Source organism: Orycteropus afer, unplaced genomic scaffold (assembly GCF_000298275.1).
Source record: "Orycteropus afer afer isolate SDZICR_OR568_19922 unplaced genomic scaffold, OryAfe1.0 scaffold00339, whole genome shotgun sequence".
In the NCBI taxonomy this organism is placed as follows: Eukaryota; Metazoa; Chordata; class Mammalia; order Tubulidentata; family Orycteropodidae; genus Orycteropus; species Orycteropus afer.
In genome coordinates, this window is record NW_006921926.1 from 123,318 (window position 1) to 140,782 (window position 17,465).

General features: G+C 39.8%; 2 protein-coding genes across 2 annotated transcripts in view; both read right to left on the minus strand.

Annotated features, from left to right (window-relative positions):
• LOC103206951 (receptor-type tyrosine-protein phosphatase beta-like) overlaps positions 1-2,726 on the minus strand; it is a gene marked incomplete at its 3' end in the record, with an annotated part of 72,807 nt that extends 70,081 nt beyond the window's left edge. The window contains exons 1-2 of the mRNA XM_007952468.2: positions 2,672-2,726; positions 1,027-1,422 (exon numbers count right to left, since the gene is read on the minus strand). Coding sequence (XP_007950659.1) covers positions 1,027-1,422; positions 2,672-2,726 — 451 coding nt within the window. The remainder of the gene's footprint in view (positions 1-1,026; positions 1,423-2,671) is intronic.
• A 1,753-nt stretch (positions 2,727-4,479) lies between these two features.
• The window catches only part of PTPRR (protein tyrosine phosphatase receptor type R), a 355,260-nt gene continuing 342,274 nt past the window's right edge, over positions 4,480-17,465 (minus strand). Inside the window, 2 exon segments of the mRNA XM_042782488.1 lie at positions 4,480-4,539; positions 4,541-4,613. Of these exon segments, the coding sequence (XP_042638422.1) occupies positions 4,480-4,539; positions 4,541-4,613 (133 nt within the window).

The window sequence follows — 17,465 nt, forward strand, 5'->3', positions numbered from 1 at the left end:
GACAAAACACTTAACTTTGATAAACTTCAATCATAATCAGAGTCTTCATATCCAGATAATTTCTCCAATAATTTGTAAGGTCTATTTGATCCTCATATATTGTGATTATGTAAGTTTTATCTTTCGTGATTTCCCAAAGCAAACCTCAGAGAAATAAGTGAGCAATAATATGATTAAGTGAAAGAGAAGAGTCAGCTTCATACGTATTCTACAAACAAAAATTCCTGGCTCAGGAATTGCTGCACCAGGAATGTGTGTACATGGACACAAGTTTTTACACTTGTCCAGCATCTAGGCTACATTCATCAATGGACAACAAACTAAAACACTTTTCATGTTGGTTCTTTTCATTTCAAAAATATGTTACCACCAAAAGGTATCTATTCCTAAATATGAGAACAAGAGATTTTCAAAAGCCTAATATATCTACCCAATCTTATTAAATGCCATTTTGGTGCTCTAATAATTCTTTGGGAGCTCTGTTGGCATACTGCCTAAGGCATTTGACTGCTAACCAGAAGGCTAGCGGTTCAAACCCACCAGCCACTCCTTGGAAGGAAGACTGGGTCATAATCAGATCTCAACTAGCAGTGTCCATGTCAGCTAAATCTAATAATTTCCTGATCACTGACATACATGAGCCAGCTGATGGACTTCAGTCATTATACATGTATGCTATGTATATACCTAGATTTGTATTCCTTTATCTAATAGCATGTAACCCAAGGTGGCTACCATAGTGTCTGGCACAAAGTAGAAGCTCAGTAAACATTTGTTGAATTAATAAAAGGAACAAGAAATGAAGTGATAGAATATAAAGAGAAAAACAGAGAAAATTTGGGCTTATTTTAATGTGGGTAATGAAGTTTTCTAAGTCGTTGGGCACCATAACATCTATTCCCTTTAGGTTATGAATCTTCTATAGGAAATGTTTTGGGGCATGTAGAATTCCCTTGAATGTGGAAAAAAAAAAAAAAAAAAGACAAAGAAAGGCATTCAAAATTGATCCTGGAAGGAATAGCTCACCTTTTTTCAAGCAGAGGCTTTCATTGACCAACTTTCCCTCCTCGTTGACATCTATTTTCATCCAGCTATGGAGGTATTTCCTGCCCTTCTTGACCATTACCCTGAAGCCTTGTTTCTTGAGAAAGAGAGAAGCATTCTCCACCTCAAGGAACCCTCCCTTTTCATAACAGGTCCATCGGGTTGCCTGGGAGCAAGGGGTGAAGATGGCTGCACGGGAAGGGCCACGAGAGGAATTGGAGATGCCCAGGCACAGGGTGGATTTAACGTGCAGGAGCTTTTCATTCTCGGTCCACATCCACTGCTGGTTTTGGCTGGTCCCATTGCACAAGCCCATGACCACTATCTTATTTTTGAAAAGGCACTGTTGTTTCTGGACATGGACAATCTGAAACCCTTCTGGAAGATGAAAAGCTCATAAAGTACTGCATAGGAAATTATAAGGCTCATTAGAAAACAAAAACCCACCCACAAATTGTCTAAGTGAAAATACCAGATTCACTTAGCCTTTGCTATCATTGTATACTCCCAGACTCATCACATATGATTTAAAACCCCAAGGCTGACAATATAAAATGTCAAACTGTCACACATAGCTCCCTTTCTTTTACTTTCACATGATTTGAGAAGAAACCACACCCCCATTGAAATAATGAAAGGAAGCTCGGGAACAAAACAAAACTGTCCAAAGAATATGGTGTGACATTTTAGCTCAGTTAATTAAATATCTTGAAGTCCTGAAAAACCTAGTTCCCTTTTTAACCATTTCACTCTTTCAATCTCACTTCCTTCCCCCAAAACACCCCACTTTGAATCTTCAGGTGCCAATTACAGTAATTGTATACAATTGGGTAGTTTGAATACAACTAAAACAAAACCAAGAGATTTTCTTTCTCCACCCCTTCCAAATGCATTCTCTTAGCTCATAGAAACCAATGAAATATTGATTATCACAAACTAAATTTCTTACAGTCCTTGAGAGAAGCATTCCTCTATTTTGTGATAATGTCTTTATGGTTTTTTCCCGCAAGTACACATTCAAATATATTTTGAAAATCAGCATTTCTCCATGGAAGGAATTAAACACCTAATTGCTAAACATCAGTATTAAAAAGTGAGATACTCAGGCTGAGCAACCATTTTCAATGTGCTTTTTTAGTTAAATTATCCAGATCTTCCATGAAAATATTCAGCCCTTCCAAATCACAAATTCCAAATAAAACACACCATGTTCCCTCATCAACTTCAATCACATTTCTTGTATTTTCTTCATGACAAAACAAAACAAAACAAATAACCTGACTGGAAAAAAAATACTCTTCAGCATGGAGAATGGCACAGACTATTATATAATAATAAAAATGTCTCCTCAGAGTGCTTTACTCTTTGCTGTAAAAATGCCATTTCAGGAGCTGCCCCAGGTGTTTAGAAGATATGAAGAGGCCATTTATTATTATCATTTTGGAGAGAAATCTCAACATTGTGGGCACAGCTGGCTCTTCACAGTCCCCTTCCTCATCGTAGTTAGCTAAACTGCCATGGAGACCTGGATCCATTTCCACCTCATTCCAGACACTTTCCAAAGGGCAGAGACTCCTGGGCTGGATGGGGGAGAAATCCCTCAGGAAAATGAGGCAGGCACACTCACCTGAGTTCCCGAGGAGCAAGCAGGTAAGAACCGCCATGTAAAATTCAGCCTCCATTTTCCACTTAACAACTGTTCATGCTTCGCTTGGGGGAAAAAAAAAATTCTCCCAGATAAGAGAAGCAGAGACTAGGAAGGAAACGTGCCTTCATGGTGGGGGGGAAAAGTCAGTGACGAGCACTTCCTCCTATTGAATTGTTTGGGGGAGTTTTACACCAATGTCCTTTTGTCTATTTCCTTAGAAAGAAGGGATTATGATTACCTCTCTCTCTCTCTCTCTTTTTTTCAATTTAGAAAAATTTCCAGTCTCCAGAAGCAGAATAAAACTTTTAAGTCTTCATCCACCATCCCCTTTGGCATATGACTACTTTTAACCTCAAGAGGGAAAAAGGGAATTATAATCTTAGATAATTGAATGTTCCTGCAACATTACATCTCTTCAGGTGATGTGATTCTGCTGAATAAACATAAGCCGTGTAATTTATGAAGGTCTATAACAAGTGATATAAAGCTGTAAACATGTACTGTTTGTATAATGATACGCTGGGTGCCTATCGAGGCAAACCACATAATGATGGTACTTCTAGCTCATTATCTCCTGAGTGATGACAATATTACATTTTGAGATAGTCATCTCCACTGGGGAGATGTAAAGACTGAAATTAAACCCATCACATTATCTACTCCAGGCTTCCTCAAAAGATAACTGTTGTTCTTTAAACAGGAGGGGGAAAAAGTATATACTTGACTCAATATTTCATATTAAGAGTAGTTTATTGGCAGTATGAAACAAAGTCAACATTGCTGCATTAAAAATTGATACGAGAGTCCAATACCTAGTGCTTGCTGGGTGTAGTTATTTTAACTTCATTTGCCTCTTGAGGATTAAAACCTTTCAGAAATTTAAGGGTATACCTGGCAGTGTCCTTTTGAGAATCCCTGGAAATGGCGCAGGATGTATCATCCCCAAAGGCATCTGCCTTTCATTGGAAGAGAGATTCCAGGCAGACAGTATGTTCAAAATTTCCCTCTTAGCAAAAGATGGACACATGTTTAAAATTCTTGATAGTTCATAGTTGCTACAAATTTGTTTTTCGCTTTTAAAGTTAAACAATTCCCGATGTAGAAATACACTGGATAGAGCTCTGGAGCGGAAGCCACCCCTACGCCCAATAATAAATAGAGAGTAAATACATACATACCTAATGACAATCATTGTGCTCTGTAATTGATCAATAGGAAGTACTATAAATACACATGTACTAAGTAATATCATCAAGACACATTTCCATATAAAATAGTTACTGCTTTTGTTTTTTCAAAAACAAGGACTTATTTGTTAAAAATCCATTATCAATCACTTGCAACTTTAGCAGCAAGATTCTGGTAACTGAGAAAGGTAATAGCACTTAAAACAGGAAGTTTAACAGCTGACAGTCCAGTCACAAGACAGATTTTACAAACAAAGCATCTGAACACAATAATAATTTCTTCAGCAGCTCTTAAGTCGTCATCGGACGACATGTAGCACTGAGTGTTACATACATACATTCTGTGTGGCAGATAGTCAATATAGACAAAACAAACTCCACCTTAGGATGTGTGAGAAATTTATCATACCTCCGTCAGTACAGGACCTTCAAAGAAATTTGGGGGATGCTTACAAATGCATTCATATACACAAGGTGTTGGCAATTCTTACTATGTTGCCAAGTCTTCCACAATCCATGCCACAGGTTGGCTCCGGTGCTTCCCTTTCCTTACATTGCAGAAAACTCCTTTGAGAAGCCACAGGTGGGTAATTTGATTAATCACCCTAAGAGATTGATGGTCACGTAAATCTTCAGTGTATCACTGGACAGTTTCTGCTGAAAGTCTGCTCTCATACAGGCACAGAGCATGATGCACAAATTCATACTGCTCACTGGTTTGGACCATTCCACCTCTGCAAGCAAGAGAGAAAAAGTAACTTCTTTTTGCTAAAATTCTGTGATCTCAAGTGACACAAAGACCACCTCCAAGTTAGAGAGTTTACCAAAGACACACAGAATGGTTGACCTATTGGCTCTTTTGTTATCCCTCTTATTTGTGCCCAAATGACCCAACTGGAAACATTAACATATTAATGTGTATACAGGGCTTAACACAGTGCCAGGTACATACTAGACACTTGTTTAGTTTTACCTACATACCAACTATTACTGGAAAGGCAGTATAGTCGAACGGTTAAGTGCTTAGACTTTGCAGCCAGGCTATCTGCTTTCGAATCCTTCCTCTGCCAGTTCTTAGCTGTGTAGCCTTGGGCTGTTGTTGTTATGTGCCATTGAGTTGGACCCAACTCATAATGACCCCTCCTTGGGTTTCCCAGGTCATATCACTATGGAAGTAGATTGCCCCATCTTCCTTCCGAGGAGTGGCTGGTGGGTTTGAACCGCCAGCCTTCTGGTTAGCAGTCAAGTGCCTTCCTTATAATCCTGTTCTCCTCAGTTGCCTCCTCTGTGACAGTGGAATAATGACAGGAACTACTTTATAGGGTTGTTTGTTGTGAGTGTTAAATGAATTCTATGTAACGAGAGTGTTTGTATTACTTCTCAACTGCCTTGTCATTCAGCTTATATTAAAATGGTTTATGTATTTTGATTAAAATTAATTGAAGCAGGTGAATTAAAGAAAAGTCAACTATGAAATGTTGCTCTTTCTACAAGTAAAAAGAAAGTCTACCCTGGAACAGTTCATTTGAATATATGGGGCAATCTACTTCCGTAGTGATACTGCCTCGGAAACCCAAGGAGGGGTCGCTATGAGTCAGGGCCAACTCGACGGCAAACAACAACAACAACAACATATGGAAACAACTTTAGCCTTGGGTGTGGTGTGCTGGGTATCTTAACAGAATAGTGGGTGGGCCCTTTAATGAGTTGGGAAAAGGGAATTGGCTCTTGTTTTTTTCCCTTTGCTATCACCATTACCATCCCTAGTTACTCAGCATCCCCTTTGCCATTGGATAAGTAGAAGACAAGGTACCTTCCTGAGAAATAATGATGCTTCTCCTTAAAATTTTATATATATATATATATAAAAATAGCTATGTCACATTTTTCTCCTTTATAATTATATTTTTGGGGGCTTAGCAAAGCTACCAAACCATAGTAGAGATTTTATTTATTTTTCCTGCCCAATGATTAACAATGCCACTGCTAGTAACTACTTGAAGTACTGTATAATCTCCATAGCTCTGCAATCATAAAGCTAATTTTGAAACTGTGTTTTAGTCACTTCTTCCTAGTGGCTGTTAGTATCATTCAAAATAATTATTTTCAGACCATTTAAGCACTTGAACTTTAAAAGTACTGCCTTACTGTGACATGATTTCTAGTTAATGGTAATAGCTAAGGCTGGGCTTATATCTGTGTTTACTGGTCAACCTCTATAAACATGAACTTACAAGATATTAAAGCAAGGCTTCACCCCTCAAAAATGAAACTGTCATTTTTCAAACAGGTGGAAATGATGCCAAAATGATGTATTTGGCAAGAAATAAAGAGGTAAATATAATTTTCAGTGATGGTAACTTACTGACAGAAATAGTTCATCAGTTTGTTTCCCTAAAATTACCTGTGTTGTAGTAAAGGCAACTTTTTAGCCAGTGTTCCTTGTTCATAAGTTGACAGCAGATAGGGCCAGCTGGGGATGTGGTAACCTTCCTCTTAGCTGGATGATGACATGTGGGCACACCTACAAACATAGCAGGTGTCCGGAAGATGCTGACCTTGACCATGAAGCTTGGGAGACACCGCCACAGTAAATATTAGGGCAGCTCCAAGGGAGTTGAGTGGTGCCTCCCTTCCTGTGACATTTGACAGCTCAGGAACCATTACGTCCCCTGCTTGAGCTGCAAGCGGCATGTAGAACCATCTATGCATCTCATCTCTTGGGTTCTATCTGTAAACCTCCTTTTTCTACTTACCTTACTTTGGGGCAAGACTTTCCCCTTCCTGTGTATGTTCTGGTCAGCACTGGTATTTACGTGTCAAACTGGTGAGTTGAGACATTGTCTAGGTTTTAATAATCATTTTACCCCAAGTGGGTAAGCTGTGGATTTTAACGTTTGGAGTATATTTACTATGACATTCTGTTAACTAAGCCAAGACTGTTTTACCCAATGAAGGTGGGGAGGATGGGGAAAGGAACTCATTAGTTGTGGGCTAGCAAAATTCTTGTGGGTCTGAGGCTTAAGGAAATATGTGAAAAATTATGTTACTTCCCATTTAATTTGGAAAATAAAAATTAAAGAATTGGCCTTAGAGGGACCTTCAGAGACCGTTCATCCCAAATTCCAACAAGATGAAGCCTTTTGAGAAGGAAGCAATCTACATGCAGCTAATTTCTGCTTGAACAGTCATGTGGGCAAAGTACTTTAGAGGCAGCCTTTCCCGAGGCTGGCAGAAAACTTTCAAATATATCAAAATGAATCTGCCTATTTCTAACTTTCACTCTGATGGCCCAACTGAAATAACCCAAAAAAGTCTTACAGCTTCTCTCACAGTCACATAATAGCTCTCTAAATGCTGGAAAACAACCATCAAAGTCCCGTAATCTTTTCTTCTCTAGACTAAACATCCTGTGCTCACTCAGTATTCTCCACAGCCTTGTTTCCCTGTCATTCACCGATAGTCCCCTCTTCTACAGGCAATTTTATCAAAAATGCGTGTAGAGTGTTGTGTCTACTCTAGATGTGGTCTGTTGTGGTTAGGGGTTGTCAAGTCAGCTCCAACTCCTAGTGACCCTATGAACAACAGAGCGAAACACCACCTGGTCCTGCACTACCCGCACGGTATTTGCTGTGCTTGAGCCCACTGTCAATCCATCTTGTTGAGGGTCTTCCTCTTTTTCGCTGACCTTCTACTTTACCAAGCATTCCAGACAATGGTCCCTTTTGACAATATGACCAAAGTATATGAGAAGAAGTCTGGCCATTCTATCGTCTAAGGAGCATCCCAACTGCACTTCCTCCAAGACAGATTTGTTCATTCTTCTGGCAGTCCATGGTATTTTCAATATACTTCAATAACACTAAAATTCAAAAGCATCAACTCTTCTTTGGTGTCCTTTATTCACTGTGTAGGTTTCATATGCATATGGGGCAATTGAAAATACCATGCCTTGGGTTAGATGCACCTTAGTCTTCCAAGTGATATTTTTATTCCTTAACACTTTAAAGAGGTCTTTTACAGCAGATCTGCCCAGTGCAATACGTTGTCTGATTTCCTGACTGCTGCTTCCATGGAATGGGAGCTCTGGTGGCATAGTGCTTAAGGCATTTGACTGTTAATCAGAAGGCTGGTGGTTCAAACCCACCAGCCCCTCCTCGAAAGGAAGACTGGGTAATGTACTTGCATAGAGATACTGCCTCAGAAACCCAAGGAGCGGTCACTGTGAGTTGGAACTGACTCCACGACAGTGAGGTTTTTTTTTTTTTTAGGTAAATATTTGTCAAGTAGGTTACCTAGACAATGCTATTTTCACGTCATGTGAAAACAGATAAATGCTGAGCTAAAAGAAGGCAAAGGGCATTCCAGATGCATTTACTGGAGGCTGGTTCAAGTTCAGGGATGACTCTTCACAATCATCTTTGAAAATGTTTAATAAACTTCCCATTGCATATATTGATATATAGAATACTCTGCTGACTTCTGTTGTTGTTGTTAGCTGCCATTGATTTGGCCCCTGACTCCTGGTGACCCCATCCATGCACAACCAAACAAAATGTTTCCCAGTCCTATACCATCCCTATGACGGATTACAGATCAGACTGTTGTGATTCATAGGGTTTTCATTAGTTGATTTTCAAAAGGATATTGCTGGGCTTTTCTTCCCAGTTCTTGGTCTGGAAGCTCCACTGAAACCTGTCCAGCATCATAACAAGACATAAAACTCCACTGAGACATGTGTGGTGGCCGTGTATGAGATGCCTTGGCTAGGCCCAAGGTTATTCCCAGAATTCTCAGAAGCCCTACAGTGGTGCTTGTGTTGCCTTGGCAGGGCTGAGGAGGAGGTTAGAACTCTTTCTTAATTTTAGCTTTAACAATAAAAGCTAAAATAGTAATTTTAGCTTTAACAGTTCTCCACTTGTATTTGTCAGTTGGTCGTACTGTTGTGGTTTACACGTTGCTGTGATGCTGGAAGCTATGCCATCAGTATTTCAAATACCAGCGTGATCTCACAGAGTGGACTGGTTTCAGTGGGGTTTCTTGACTAAGAGAAACTAGGAAAAAAGGCATGATGATCTACTTCCAAAAATCAGTCAATGGAAACCTTATGGATCACAAGAGAACATTCTCTGACAGGCTAGTGTTGGTCACATGATCAGAATGGATCAGTTGCTGGAGGAGGATACATGTTTGGTTAAGTAGAGGGCCAGCAAGGGTGTGGAAGCTTTTGATAAGATGGTTGGCATGATAGCTGCAATGATGCACTTGAGCATGATGGTGATCATGAGGGTGGTGCAGGATTGGGCAACCTTTAGTTCCATGTATATAAGGATACCAGGGGCTGGAGGTGACTCAACAGCAGCAATCTCTCTATCAAAGACAATTCCACTTTTTGCTGGTGGTCTATATCAATGTTCCATTGAAGATTATGCCTGCAAAAAGTTTCCATCACTTGACAAAAAGTTTGAAAACCATTGGCCTGGAAAATAGTATTAACCTAATATGTTATCAAGGAGCTCTGGTGGCATAGTGGGTAAGGCATTTGGCTGCTAACCCCAAGGTTGGTGGTTTAAACCCATCAGCTGCTCTGTGGGAGGAAGATGAGGCAATCTACTTCCTTGGAAACCCAATGGGGGTCGCTATGAATTGGAATTGACTCAATGGCAGTGGGTTTGGTTAATATGGTATCACGTTTTGTTAGTTTTAAATGAGATAATCCATAAAGTGCTTAGTATAGTGACTACCCTTTAACCTCACCTAACCTAACCAGTTACTGCTGAGTTGATACCAATTCATGGTGACCTATGTATGTCAGAGTAGAACTGCACTCTTGAGGTTCATGGCTATGAGCTTCCAGAAGGAGATTGTCAGACCTTTCTTCTGAAGCTTAGGGTGGGTTTGGACAGGCAGTCTTTTGCTTGGTTAGTAGCTCAGCACATAACCATTTGCAAAACCCAGTGACTTCAACAACCATTTAGTGACTACTAAATAAATGCTGCATTCTTTTTCACTCTTTTGGTAAGTGCTTAGTTAACACTGCTAATAGTGATCATGCATTGTAGTTTGCTTGGAACAGACATGCGCCCTAGTGTAATTAATAATTGGGCTACCTTTCACAATGGCTTGGTTTAGATGGTAAATTATTTGGTCACTATAATTATGCCCCATATCATGATGTGGAAAAAAGTTTTTTTTTTTTTTTTTTTCCAAAAATGGGGTGTGTGAAACTCTGCAATTTCTTCATGGCCACAGAATATGAACACTAGGTTTGGCCAGGCCAGAAAGGATTCATAGACACTATCCTTCCAGAAGTGTTAGATATCTCATATCCCACTAGCCCTGCCAAACATAAAAATCAGGGTAATCTCAATCTCCATGCAGGGAAGCACGTAGCTGTGTCATCTGGGGGTAAACTCAGGTTAAAAAGGGAAAAAAAATGTGTAGCTTTTTCCCTTTGTTTTGGGGAGAGTGTGTAGAAAAAATTGCTCCAGATGCCCAAGAGAGAAATTTGGTTTTTAACATGTTAAAATTGTGACCTTTTGTGACTATTAACTCACACATACAGGGAGCAACAGCCTTTCCTGTCACACCACCCAGCACGTATCCGGTCTAATCAGTAGACAGAAGAAATTCTGCAGCAGTGAGTCACTTCTGGGCTAACAATGGAACTTATGCTCCTTTGCTTTTTATTATTTTCAAATCTGGAATTCTTTTGGTAAAATTTGGTACAGTAAATTTAGAACAAAAGGTGTGGACATTAATGTGTCCTATGGGTAAAGCACTGAGAGTTTGGGCAAGTTGAGTGTGGCTAATGTCTGTTGTAATTCAGATCCAGCTGCGATGTGTGTCTGGTCCCTCCTACAAAGGTTTTCCCCATTATCTTTATGCTGATGTCAGATCAATGAAGGAAAATTGTACATAAATGTTTTGACTGATTCTGACCCATATTTAGAACATCTACAACCTGTCTGTCAGCTTGTTGCACTGTGGTGGCTTGGGTGTTACTGTGATGCTGAAAACTATACCACCAGTATTTCAAATATCAGCAGAGTCAACCATAATGGGTATGTTTCAGTGGAACTTTAAGACAGGCTAGGAAGAAAGGCCTGGTGATCTACTTCTAAAAATTAGCCAATGAAAACATTTTGGATCTCAATAGAACATTGTCTGGCTTGCTCACTTTGGCCATGCCATGAAAAGAGAACAATTGCTAAAGAAAAACATGTTTGGTGAAGTAGAGGGCCAATGAGGGTATGGGAGACCTTCAGTGAGACAGATTGGCACAATAGTCTAAACGATGGTCTGGAACATGCTGGTGATTGTGACGATGACACAGGACCAGGCGATGTTTTATTCTGTTTCTCATAATGTTGCCATGAGTCAGAGTCAGCTCAATAGCAGGCTAGCAACAACATTCAAAACATAGACACCTTCTCCGAAATACGTGTGCTCCAACGGATTTATAAGGCATACAAGCCAGCATAGATGAATGGTAATTCAGTGACAGCCCTAGCAGATCTTGAGCTCCATTTTTTTTTTCCCCTGTAAATTAGCCAATTTTTTTCTGAACACTCAGGTTAACACTCAATTAACTCCAAGCTGCAAAGGAAAAGGTTGTCTTGGCAACCACTTGGGAGTCTCAGTTGGCATAATCTGTTTTACAGAGAAGATCTCTTATGATCTTAGCAACTGTAAAGTCAAGTAAACCCATACCAATTTCTAGAGTTCTGTCTGCAAATGTTTTCAAATAAGTAAACCAAAATGTTGAATTCCTAGTCCTCAAATGAAGATCTTTGAAATTCACTCATCAGGGGATCTTCCTGATTGCCTGGGAAGGCAGAGAGATACAGAGAAATTTATGGTGGGGGTTGGTAAAAATTATACCAATACATAGAAGTTTTAGCTTTAGGTTTTAGAAGAAAAGAATATTTCTGAGGGACATGCTAACTTAAGAAATTGATGGAACACGTATCCCTTTTCTTGGGTTTCTATAGTGAAAACAGAATAAGAAAAGAAATCACCAAGCTAAAGTGATTAATCAAAAATTTAAACAATGATCTGACACACACTGCAAGCATTTTTCTATCCTGTCTGGGAAGTCACAAGTAAGTCCTTTGAATGTCATTCCAAAATAAGGCCCCTAAGTTAAGGATGTGTGAAGACAACGGCAGATTTCACCATTGACCCTCAAAAAAGAGAATTAAACAGATTGTTTCCTGTTTGGGGGGAGTAGGGGAAGGAAAAGGCCTTGGAACCAAGTATTCTTTCATGTGTCTCACTTCTAAAATTCTTCTTTCAAATTCTTCCCGTGGACAGAGGTACCAAGTGGGGGGTAAAAGAAATATGAGGAAAAAGTTATTTGAGGTCAACCTGCACTGGGCCCCACTCTTTCCTCCCTGGCTATATGTCTTCTGATGATCACGTATTGCTGCATTGTCATTCTCCTGTAACATTTATGCGCAGAGCAGGCATTTTCTGAGTTTCCTGGACCAGAATATTACTACAGGTGATTCTTATTTTTTAAAGGGGCAGATGCACCTCTCACTCGAAAGTATAAAGGACTTTCTGTCACCGTTTCACAGTCTGAAACCTTGGCACACCTAAGTTAGCTAAATATGGTGAAAGCTGGTGAGTTTAGCCTTCTATCAATTGGAATTATTAATTAGGTGATAAAGTCACAACAATTTAGCCATATTTAAGAGTAAAGAAGTTAAGCAAGGTATGAAAGGGCTTTCTAAATAATAATAAATGATTATACTGTGTTTAGTTTAGTACTAGTGTTATGGGTCCTTTTTTTTTTTTTTTTTACTGTAATCTTGTATATTGTTAACCTGTATATGTATGGTAACCTTCTGTTGACAGGAAAACTTGACTGAGAAAAATATTCCTTTCCACAACCATGCTGGCCAACAGAAAGTTCATTGTGCTTCACATATTCAGATATTAATAATAAGTAATCTAAACTGAAACCATCAGAGATAAACAATTTTCTCTGGTTTATGTAGCAACTAGTTCAAGGTCATTGTCAAAGACAAGATTAGAATATGAATTTCCTCTCTCTTAATCTTGAGCTTAACTCACTTAGATCTCCTACCCTAGAAAACAATAGCATTTGGAACTAAACAAACCAAGAGTTTAGCCAATCTAAGTAGAGCAACTTGCTCTTGAACGTAGAGTTGTTGTTGTTGTTGTTATGTGCCGTCGAGTCAGCCCCGACTCATAGTGACCCCTCCTTGGGTTTCCGAGGCAGTATCACTACAGAAGTAGGATTGCCCAACCTGAACGTAGAGTAGCTAAAGCAAATGGAAGAAATGATGAGATAAAAGAGCTGAACAGAAGATTTCAAAAGAGTGGCTCGAGAAGACAAAGTAAAGTACTGTAATGAAATGTGCAAAGACCAAAAGTGAAGAACACATTCAGCATTTCTTGAGTTGAAAGAAAGGAAAAAAAAAAATTCAAGCCTCAAATCAAAATATTTAAGGATTCTATGGGCAAAATATTGAACGGTGCAGGAAGCATGAAAAGAAGATGGAAAGCAGCCAGCTACCCAGAGGGACTGAGTAATTGAACCTGTGGGCTCAAGACCATAGTCACAGGGGACTCAAGCTCAATTGGCAAAACATACTACACAAAACATTGTCCCATCTCCTACTTTGGCGAGTAGTGACTGGGATCTTAAAAGCTTATAAGCACCCATCTAGATACAACAATGTTTGTCCAGAACAAAGAAGAATGAAGAAAACCAAAGATTCATGGAAACAACTAGTCCAAGCAACTGGTACACCATGTGATCTGCAGCCTATACAACTATGAGACCAGAAGAGCTAGATGATACCCGGTTACCACTGTCAACCACTCGAAGGGGGATCTATGTAGGAGGTGCTGGATAGAGAGGGAGAACAATGTGGAAAGAACTCAAAATCATTTGGAAAAAAAAGGGGGCGGGACCAGGTTTGCTGGTCTGATGGAGCCTGGTGGAACCACTGAGACTGTGGCTCCTGGCTGCCCTTCAGGTCCGGAATTGAGCCCACACCTGTGGCTTCCAGCCAAACAAAGGGCAGGCATATGAGTTGAACACTTACCCGAGGTAGATACACTCCTTGAAGAGAACAATCATGGGAGAAAGAAGGGCTGTTTATGCACAGGGAGACGGCTCAGGGGGCATGAGTGCATGGAGGGATGGACACAGGGAAGAGGTAACTATTGGGAGGAAGTGGGAGGGGAGCTGTTGCATTGGGGTAAATTGTGGTTGATGTCATGAGATGGAGTGTGTGTGAACTGCTGTATGGAAAATGAATTTGCTCTCTAAACTTTCACCCAAATCACAATTAAAAAGAAGAAGAAGAAGAAGAAAAAGGAGGAGGAGGAAGAAGAATGCAGAGTCATTGTATCAAAAATAATTGGTTGATGTTCAACCATTTTAGGAGTTAACACATGATCAAGAACCAATGGTACTGAAGGAAGAAGTCCAAGCTGCACTGAAGGAACTGGCAAAAAACAAGGCTACCAGAATTGATGGAATATCCTTTGAGATGTTACAACAAACAGATGTAGCACTGGAGGCCCTTATTTGTTTATGTCAAGAGATTTGGAAGACAGAAATTTGGCCAATTCTTTGGAAGAGATTATTTGTGCCTAATGCAAAGAAAGGTGATCCAACAGAATGTGGAAATTATAGAACAGTATCATTAATATCACACACAAGTAAAATTTTGCTGAAGATAATTTAAAAATGATTGCAGCAGTATATTGACAGGGAACTGCCAGAAACACAAGCTGGATTCAGAAGAGGAGGTCGAAAGGATATCATTGCTGATGTCAGATGGTGGTTGGCTGAAAGCAAAGAATATCAGAAAGATATTTACCTGTGTTTTATTGACTATAAAAAGACATTTGACTGTATGGATCATAACAAATTATGGATAACATAGCAAGGAATGGGAATCCAGAACACTTCATTGTGCTCATGAGGAACTTGTACGTAGACCAAGAAGCTTTCTTTTGGACAGAACAAGGGGATACTGCATGGTTTAAAATCAGGTAGGGTGTATCCTTTCACTATAGTTATTCAATCTGTATGCTAAGCAAATAATCTGAGAAGCTGGACTACATGAAGAAGAAAGTGGCATCAAGATTGGAGGAAGACTCATTAACAACCTATGATATGCAGATGATGCAACTTGCTTACTGAAAGTGAAGAGAACTTGAGACATTTACTGATGAAGATCAACGAGTACAGTCTTCAGTATGGATTACACCTGAACATAAAGAAAACAAATATCCTCACAACTGAACCAATAAGCAACATTATGATAAATGGGGAAAAGATTAAAGTTGTCTGGGATTTCATTTTACTTGGCTCTACAATCAACAGCCATGGATGCAGCAGTCAAGAAACCAGATGTTGTATTGTGTTGGGCAAATCTGCTGCAAAAGATTTCTTTGAAGTGTTAAGCAACAAAGATGTCACTTTGAAGACCAAGTTGTACCTAACTGAGGCTATGGTATTTTCAAGCACCTCATATATATGTGAAAGCTGGACCATGAATAAGGAAGACTGAAGAAGGGTTGATGCCTTTGAATTATGGTACTGGCAAAGAATATTGAAAATACCATGGACTGCCAGAAGAATGGGGAAATCTATCTTAGAACAAGTACAACTGGAATCTTCCTTAAAAGCAAGCATGGCCAGACTTCATCTCACCCACTTTGGTCATGTTGCCAGAAAGGACCAGTCCCTGGAGAAGTATATCATGCTTGGTAAAGTAGCAGGTCAGCAAGAAAGGGTAAGACTCTAAATGAGATGTAGTAACATAGCGCCTTCAATGATGTGCAAAAGCATAGCAAGGACTGTTAGGATGGCACAGGACCTGGCAGTGTTTCATTCTCTTATATATGAGGTCACTATGAGTCAGAGCCCACTTGATGGCACCCAACAACTAGTGCAAAATTTGTGCATGTGTTATGTACAAATTTTTATTTGTACATTTGTTACGTGATGTTGAATTAAGTCATTCACTCCTTTGTATTTCACCCTGAAAAAAGAGACATTTTGCAACATTCTGGAGATCAGATTTTTTTAAAACCATCCTTTTACTAGTAGCTATTCAGTAAATGTTAGGAACTGTATATTATTGCCATTCCATTATTCTTCACTGAAACAAAGATTGAAAAATCAAAGAATGCAATACCTGAAAGAAATCTTAGAGATCCAACCCATCATTTCCAATTACTGAATTCCAGGGTGGCAAAGGAATCTTATTAGAGGGGTTCTCAAATCCACTTGTGCATGTACATTACAGGTAGACCAAATACTTGTCAGGTGCTATCGAGTTGTCTCCAATGCATAGGAACCCTATGTACAAAAGAACGAAACACTGCCTGGTCCTGCGTCAGCCCCACAATCCTTGCTGTGCCTGAGCCCGTTGTTGCAGCCATTGTGTCAGTCCATCTTGTTGAGAGCCTTTCCACTTTTCCTTTGAGCCTCCATGTTACTAAGCATGGTGTCTGTGTTAGACTGGGTTCTCTAGAGAAACAAAACCAGTAAAGCTTGTATATATGTATATATAGAGAAATTTATCGGAAAATGGCTCACACACTTATAGAAGCTGGCAAGTCCAAAGTTCCTGGATCAAGCATCAAGCTAGAGGCTGTTCCCGACTCTTGCAGCTGCAGGGGCTGAGGAGCTCAAGGCTGGCAGGCAGCACACTGGCTGTTGACTCCAATGAATGATGAATCCAAGATCTCCAAGCCGAATGGTGGATTGTTCAATCACGGACAGTTGTAGGCAGCACAACAGAATCTCAATCCACAGAAGAATGTCTTCTCTCCCAGGATGTCCACAGATATATATTTATATATTGGAAGCAGGCCACTCCTCTAGGGAAACTCCCTTTCAACAGATTGGCCACTCAAAACATAATTATCTGATCCCATCATGGGAACAACCACACCACAACAGCTCAAACCACACAGAATTGTGGTCCAGCCAAGTTGACACACAGCTCCAACTATCACAGTCCACCCCTTGTCAACTTGACAGTTGTACACATCTTCTTAACCATATATAATCTCTAAATAAGGACAATTATAAAGTCATATTTGTGCCTAACATGATACGCTAACACATGTACAACCAAAATGCATTTAACCTTATTTACATTTCATAGTTCATAACAGAAGGAAACAAAAATATTTGATGCACATACACAATGAAGAAATATAACAATCACAGTCCTTGTTTCTGCAGCTGGTCACCTGGTCATAGCTGATATTCAGAAGTACCTTCTTCCACCACCCATTCTGTATTTCCCTTGCCCTCAGCAAGCAAGTCAGCTGGTGTGGTTCTTTGCCTGGTGGGGTGACTCAAGCCTTCATTTCTGAAGGGTCTGGGCCGTTAGCAGTCATATGAGAATTGGGTTGCTGTAATTTTCCATTGATTTTAATCACAGGGCATGATAGTACTAAGAGACGTCCTAAAGAATCTCCTGTAGTCCAGGCATATTCTTCTTTACCATTAATCAAATTGGAGAACCAATTCAGGAAGCCCCTCCTCATGATTTTGTCTCTCTAGAACCACTCCTGGT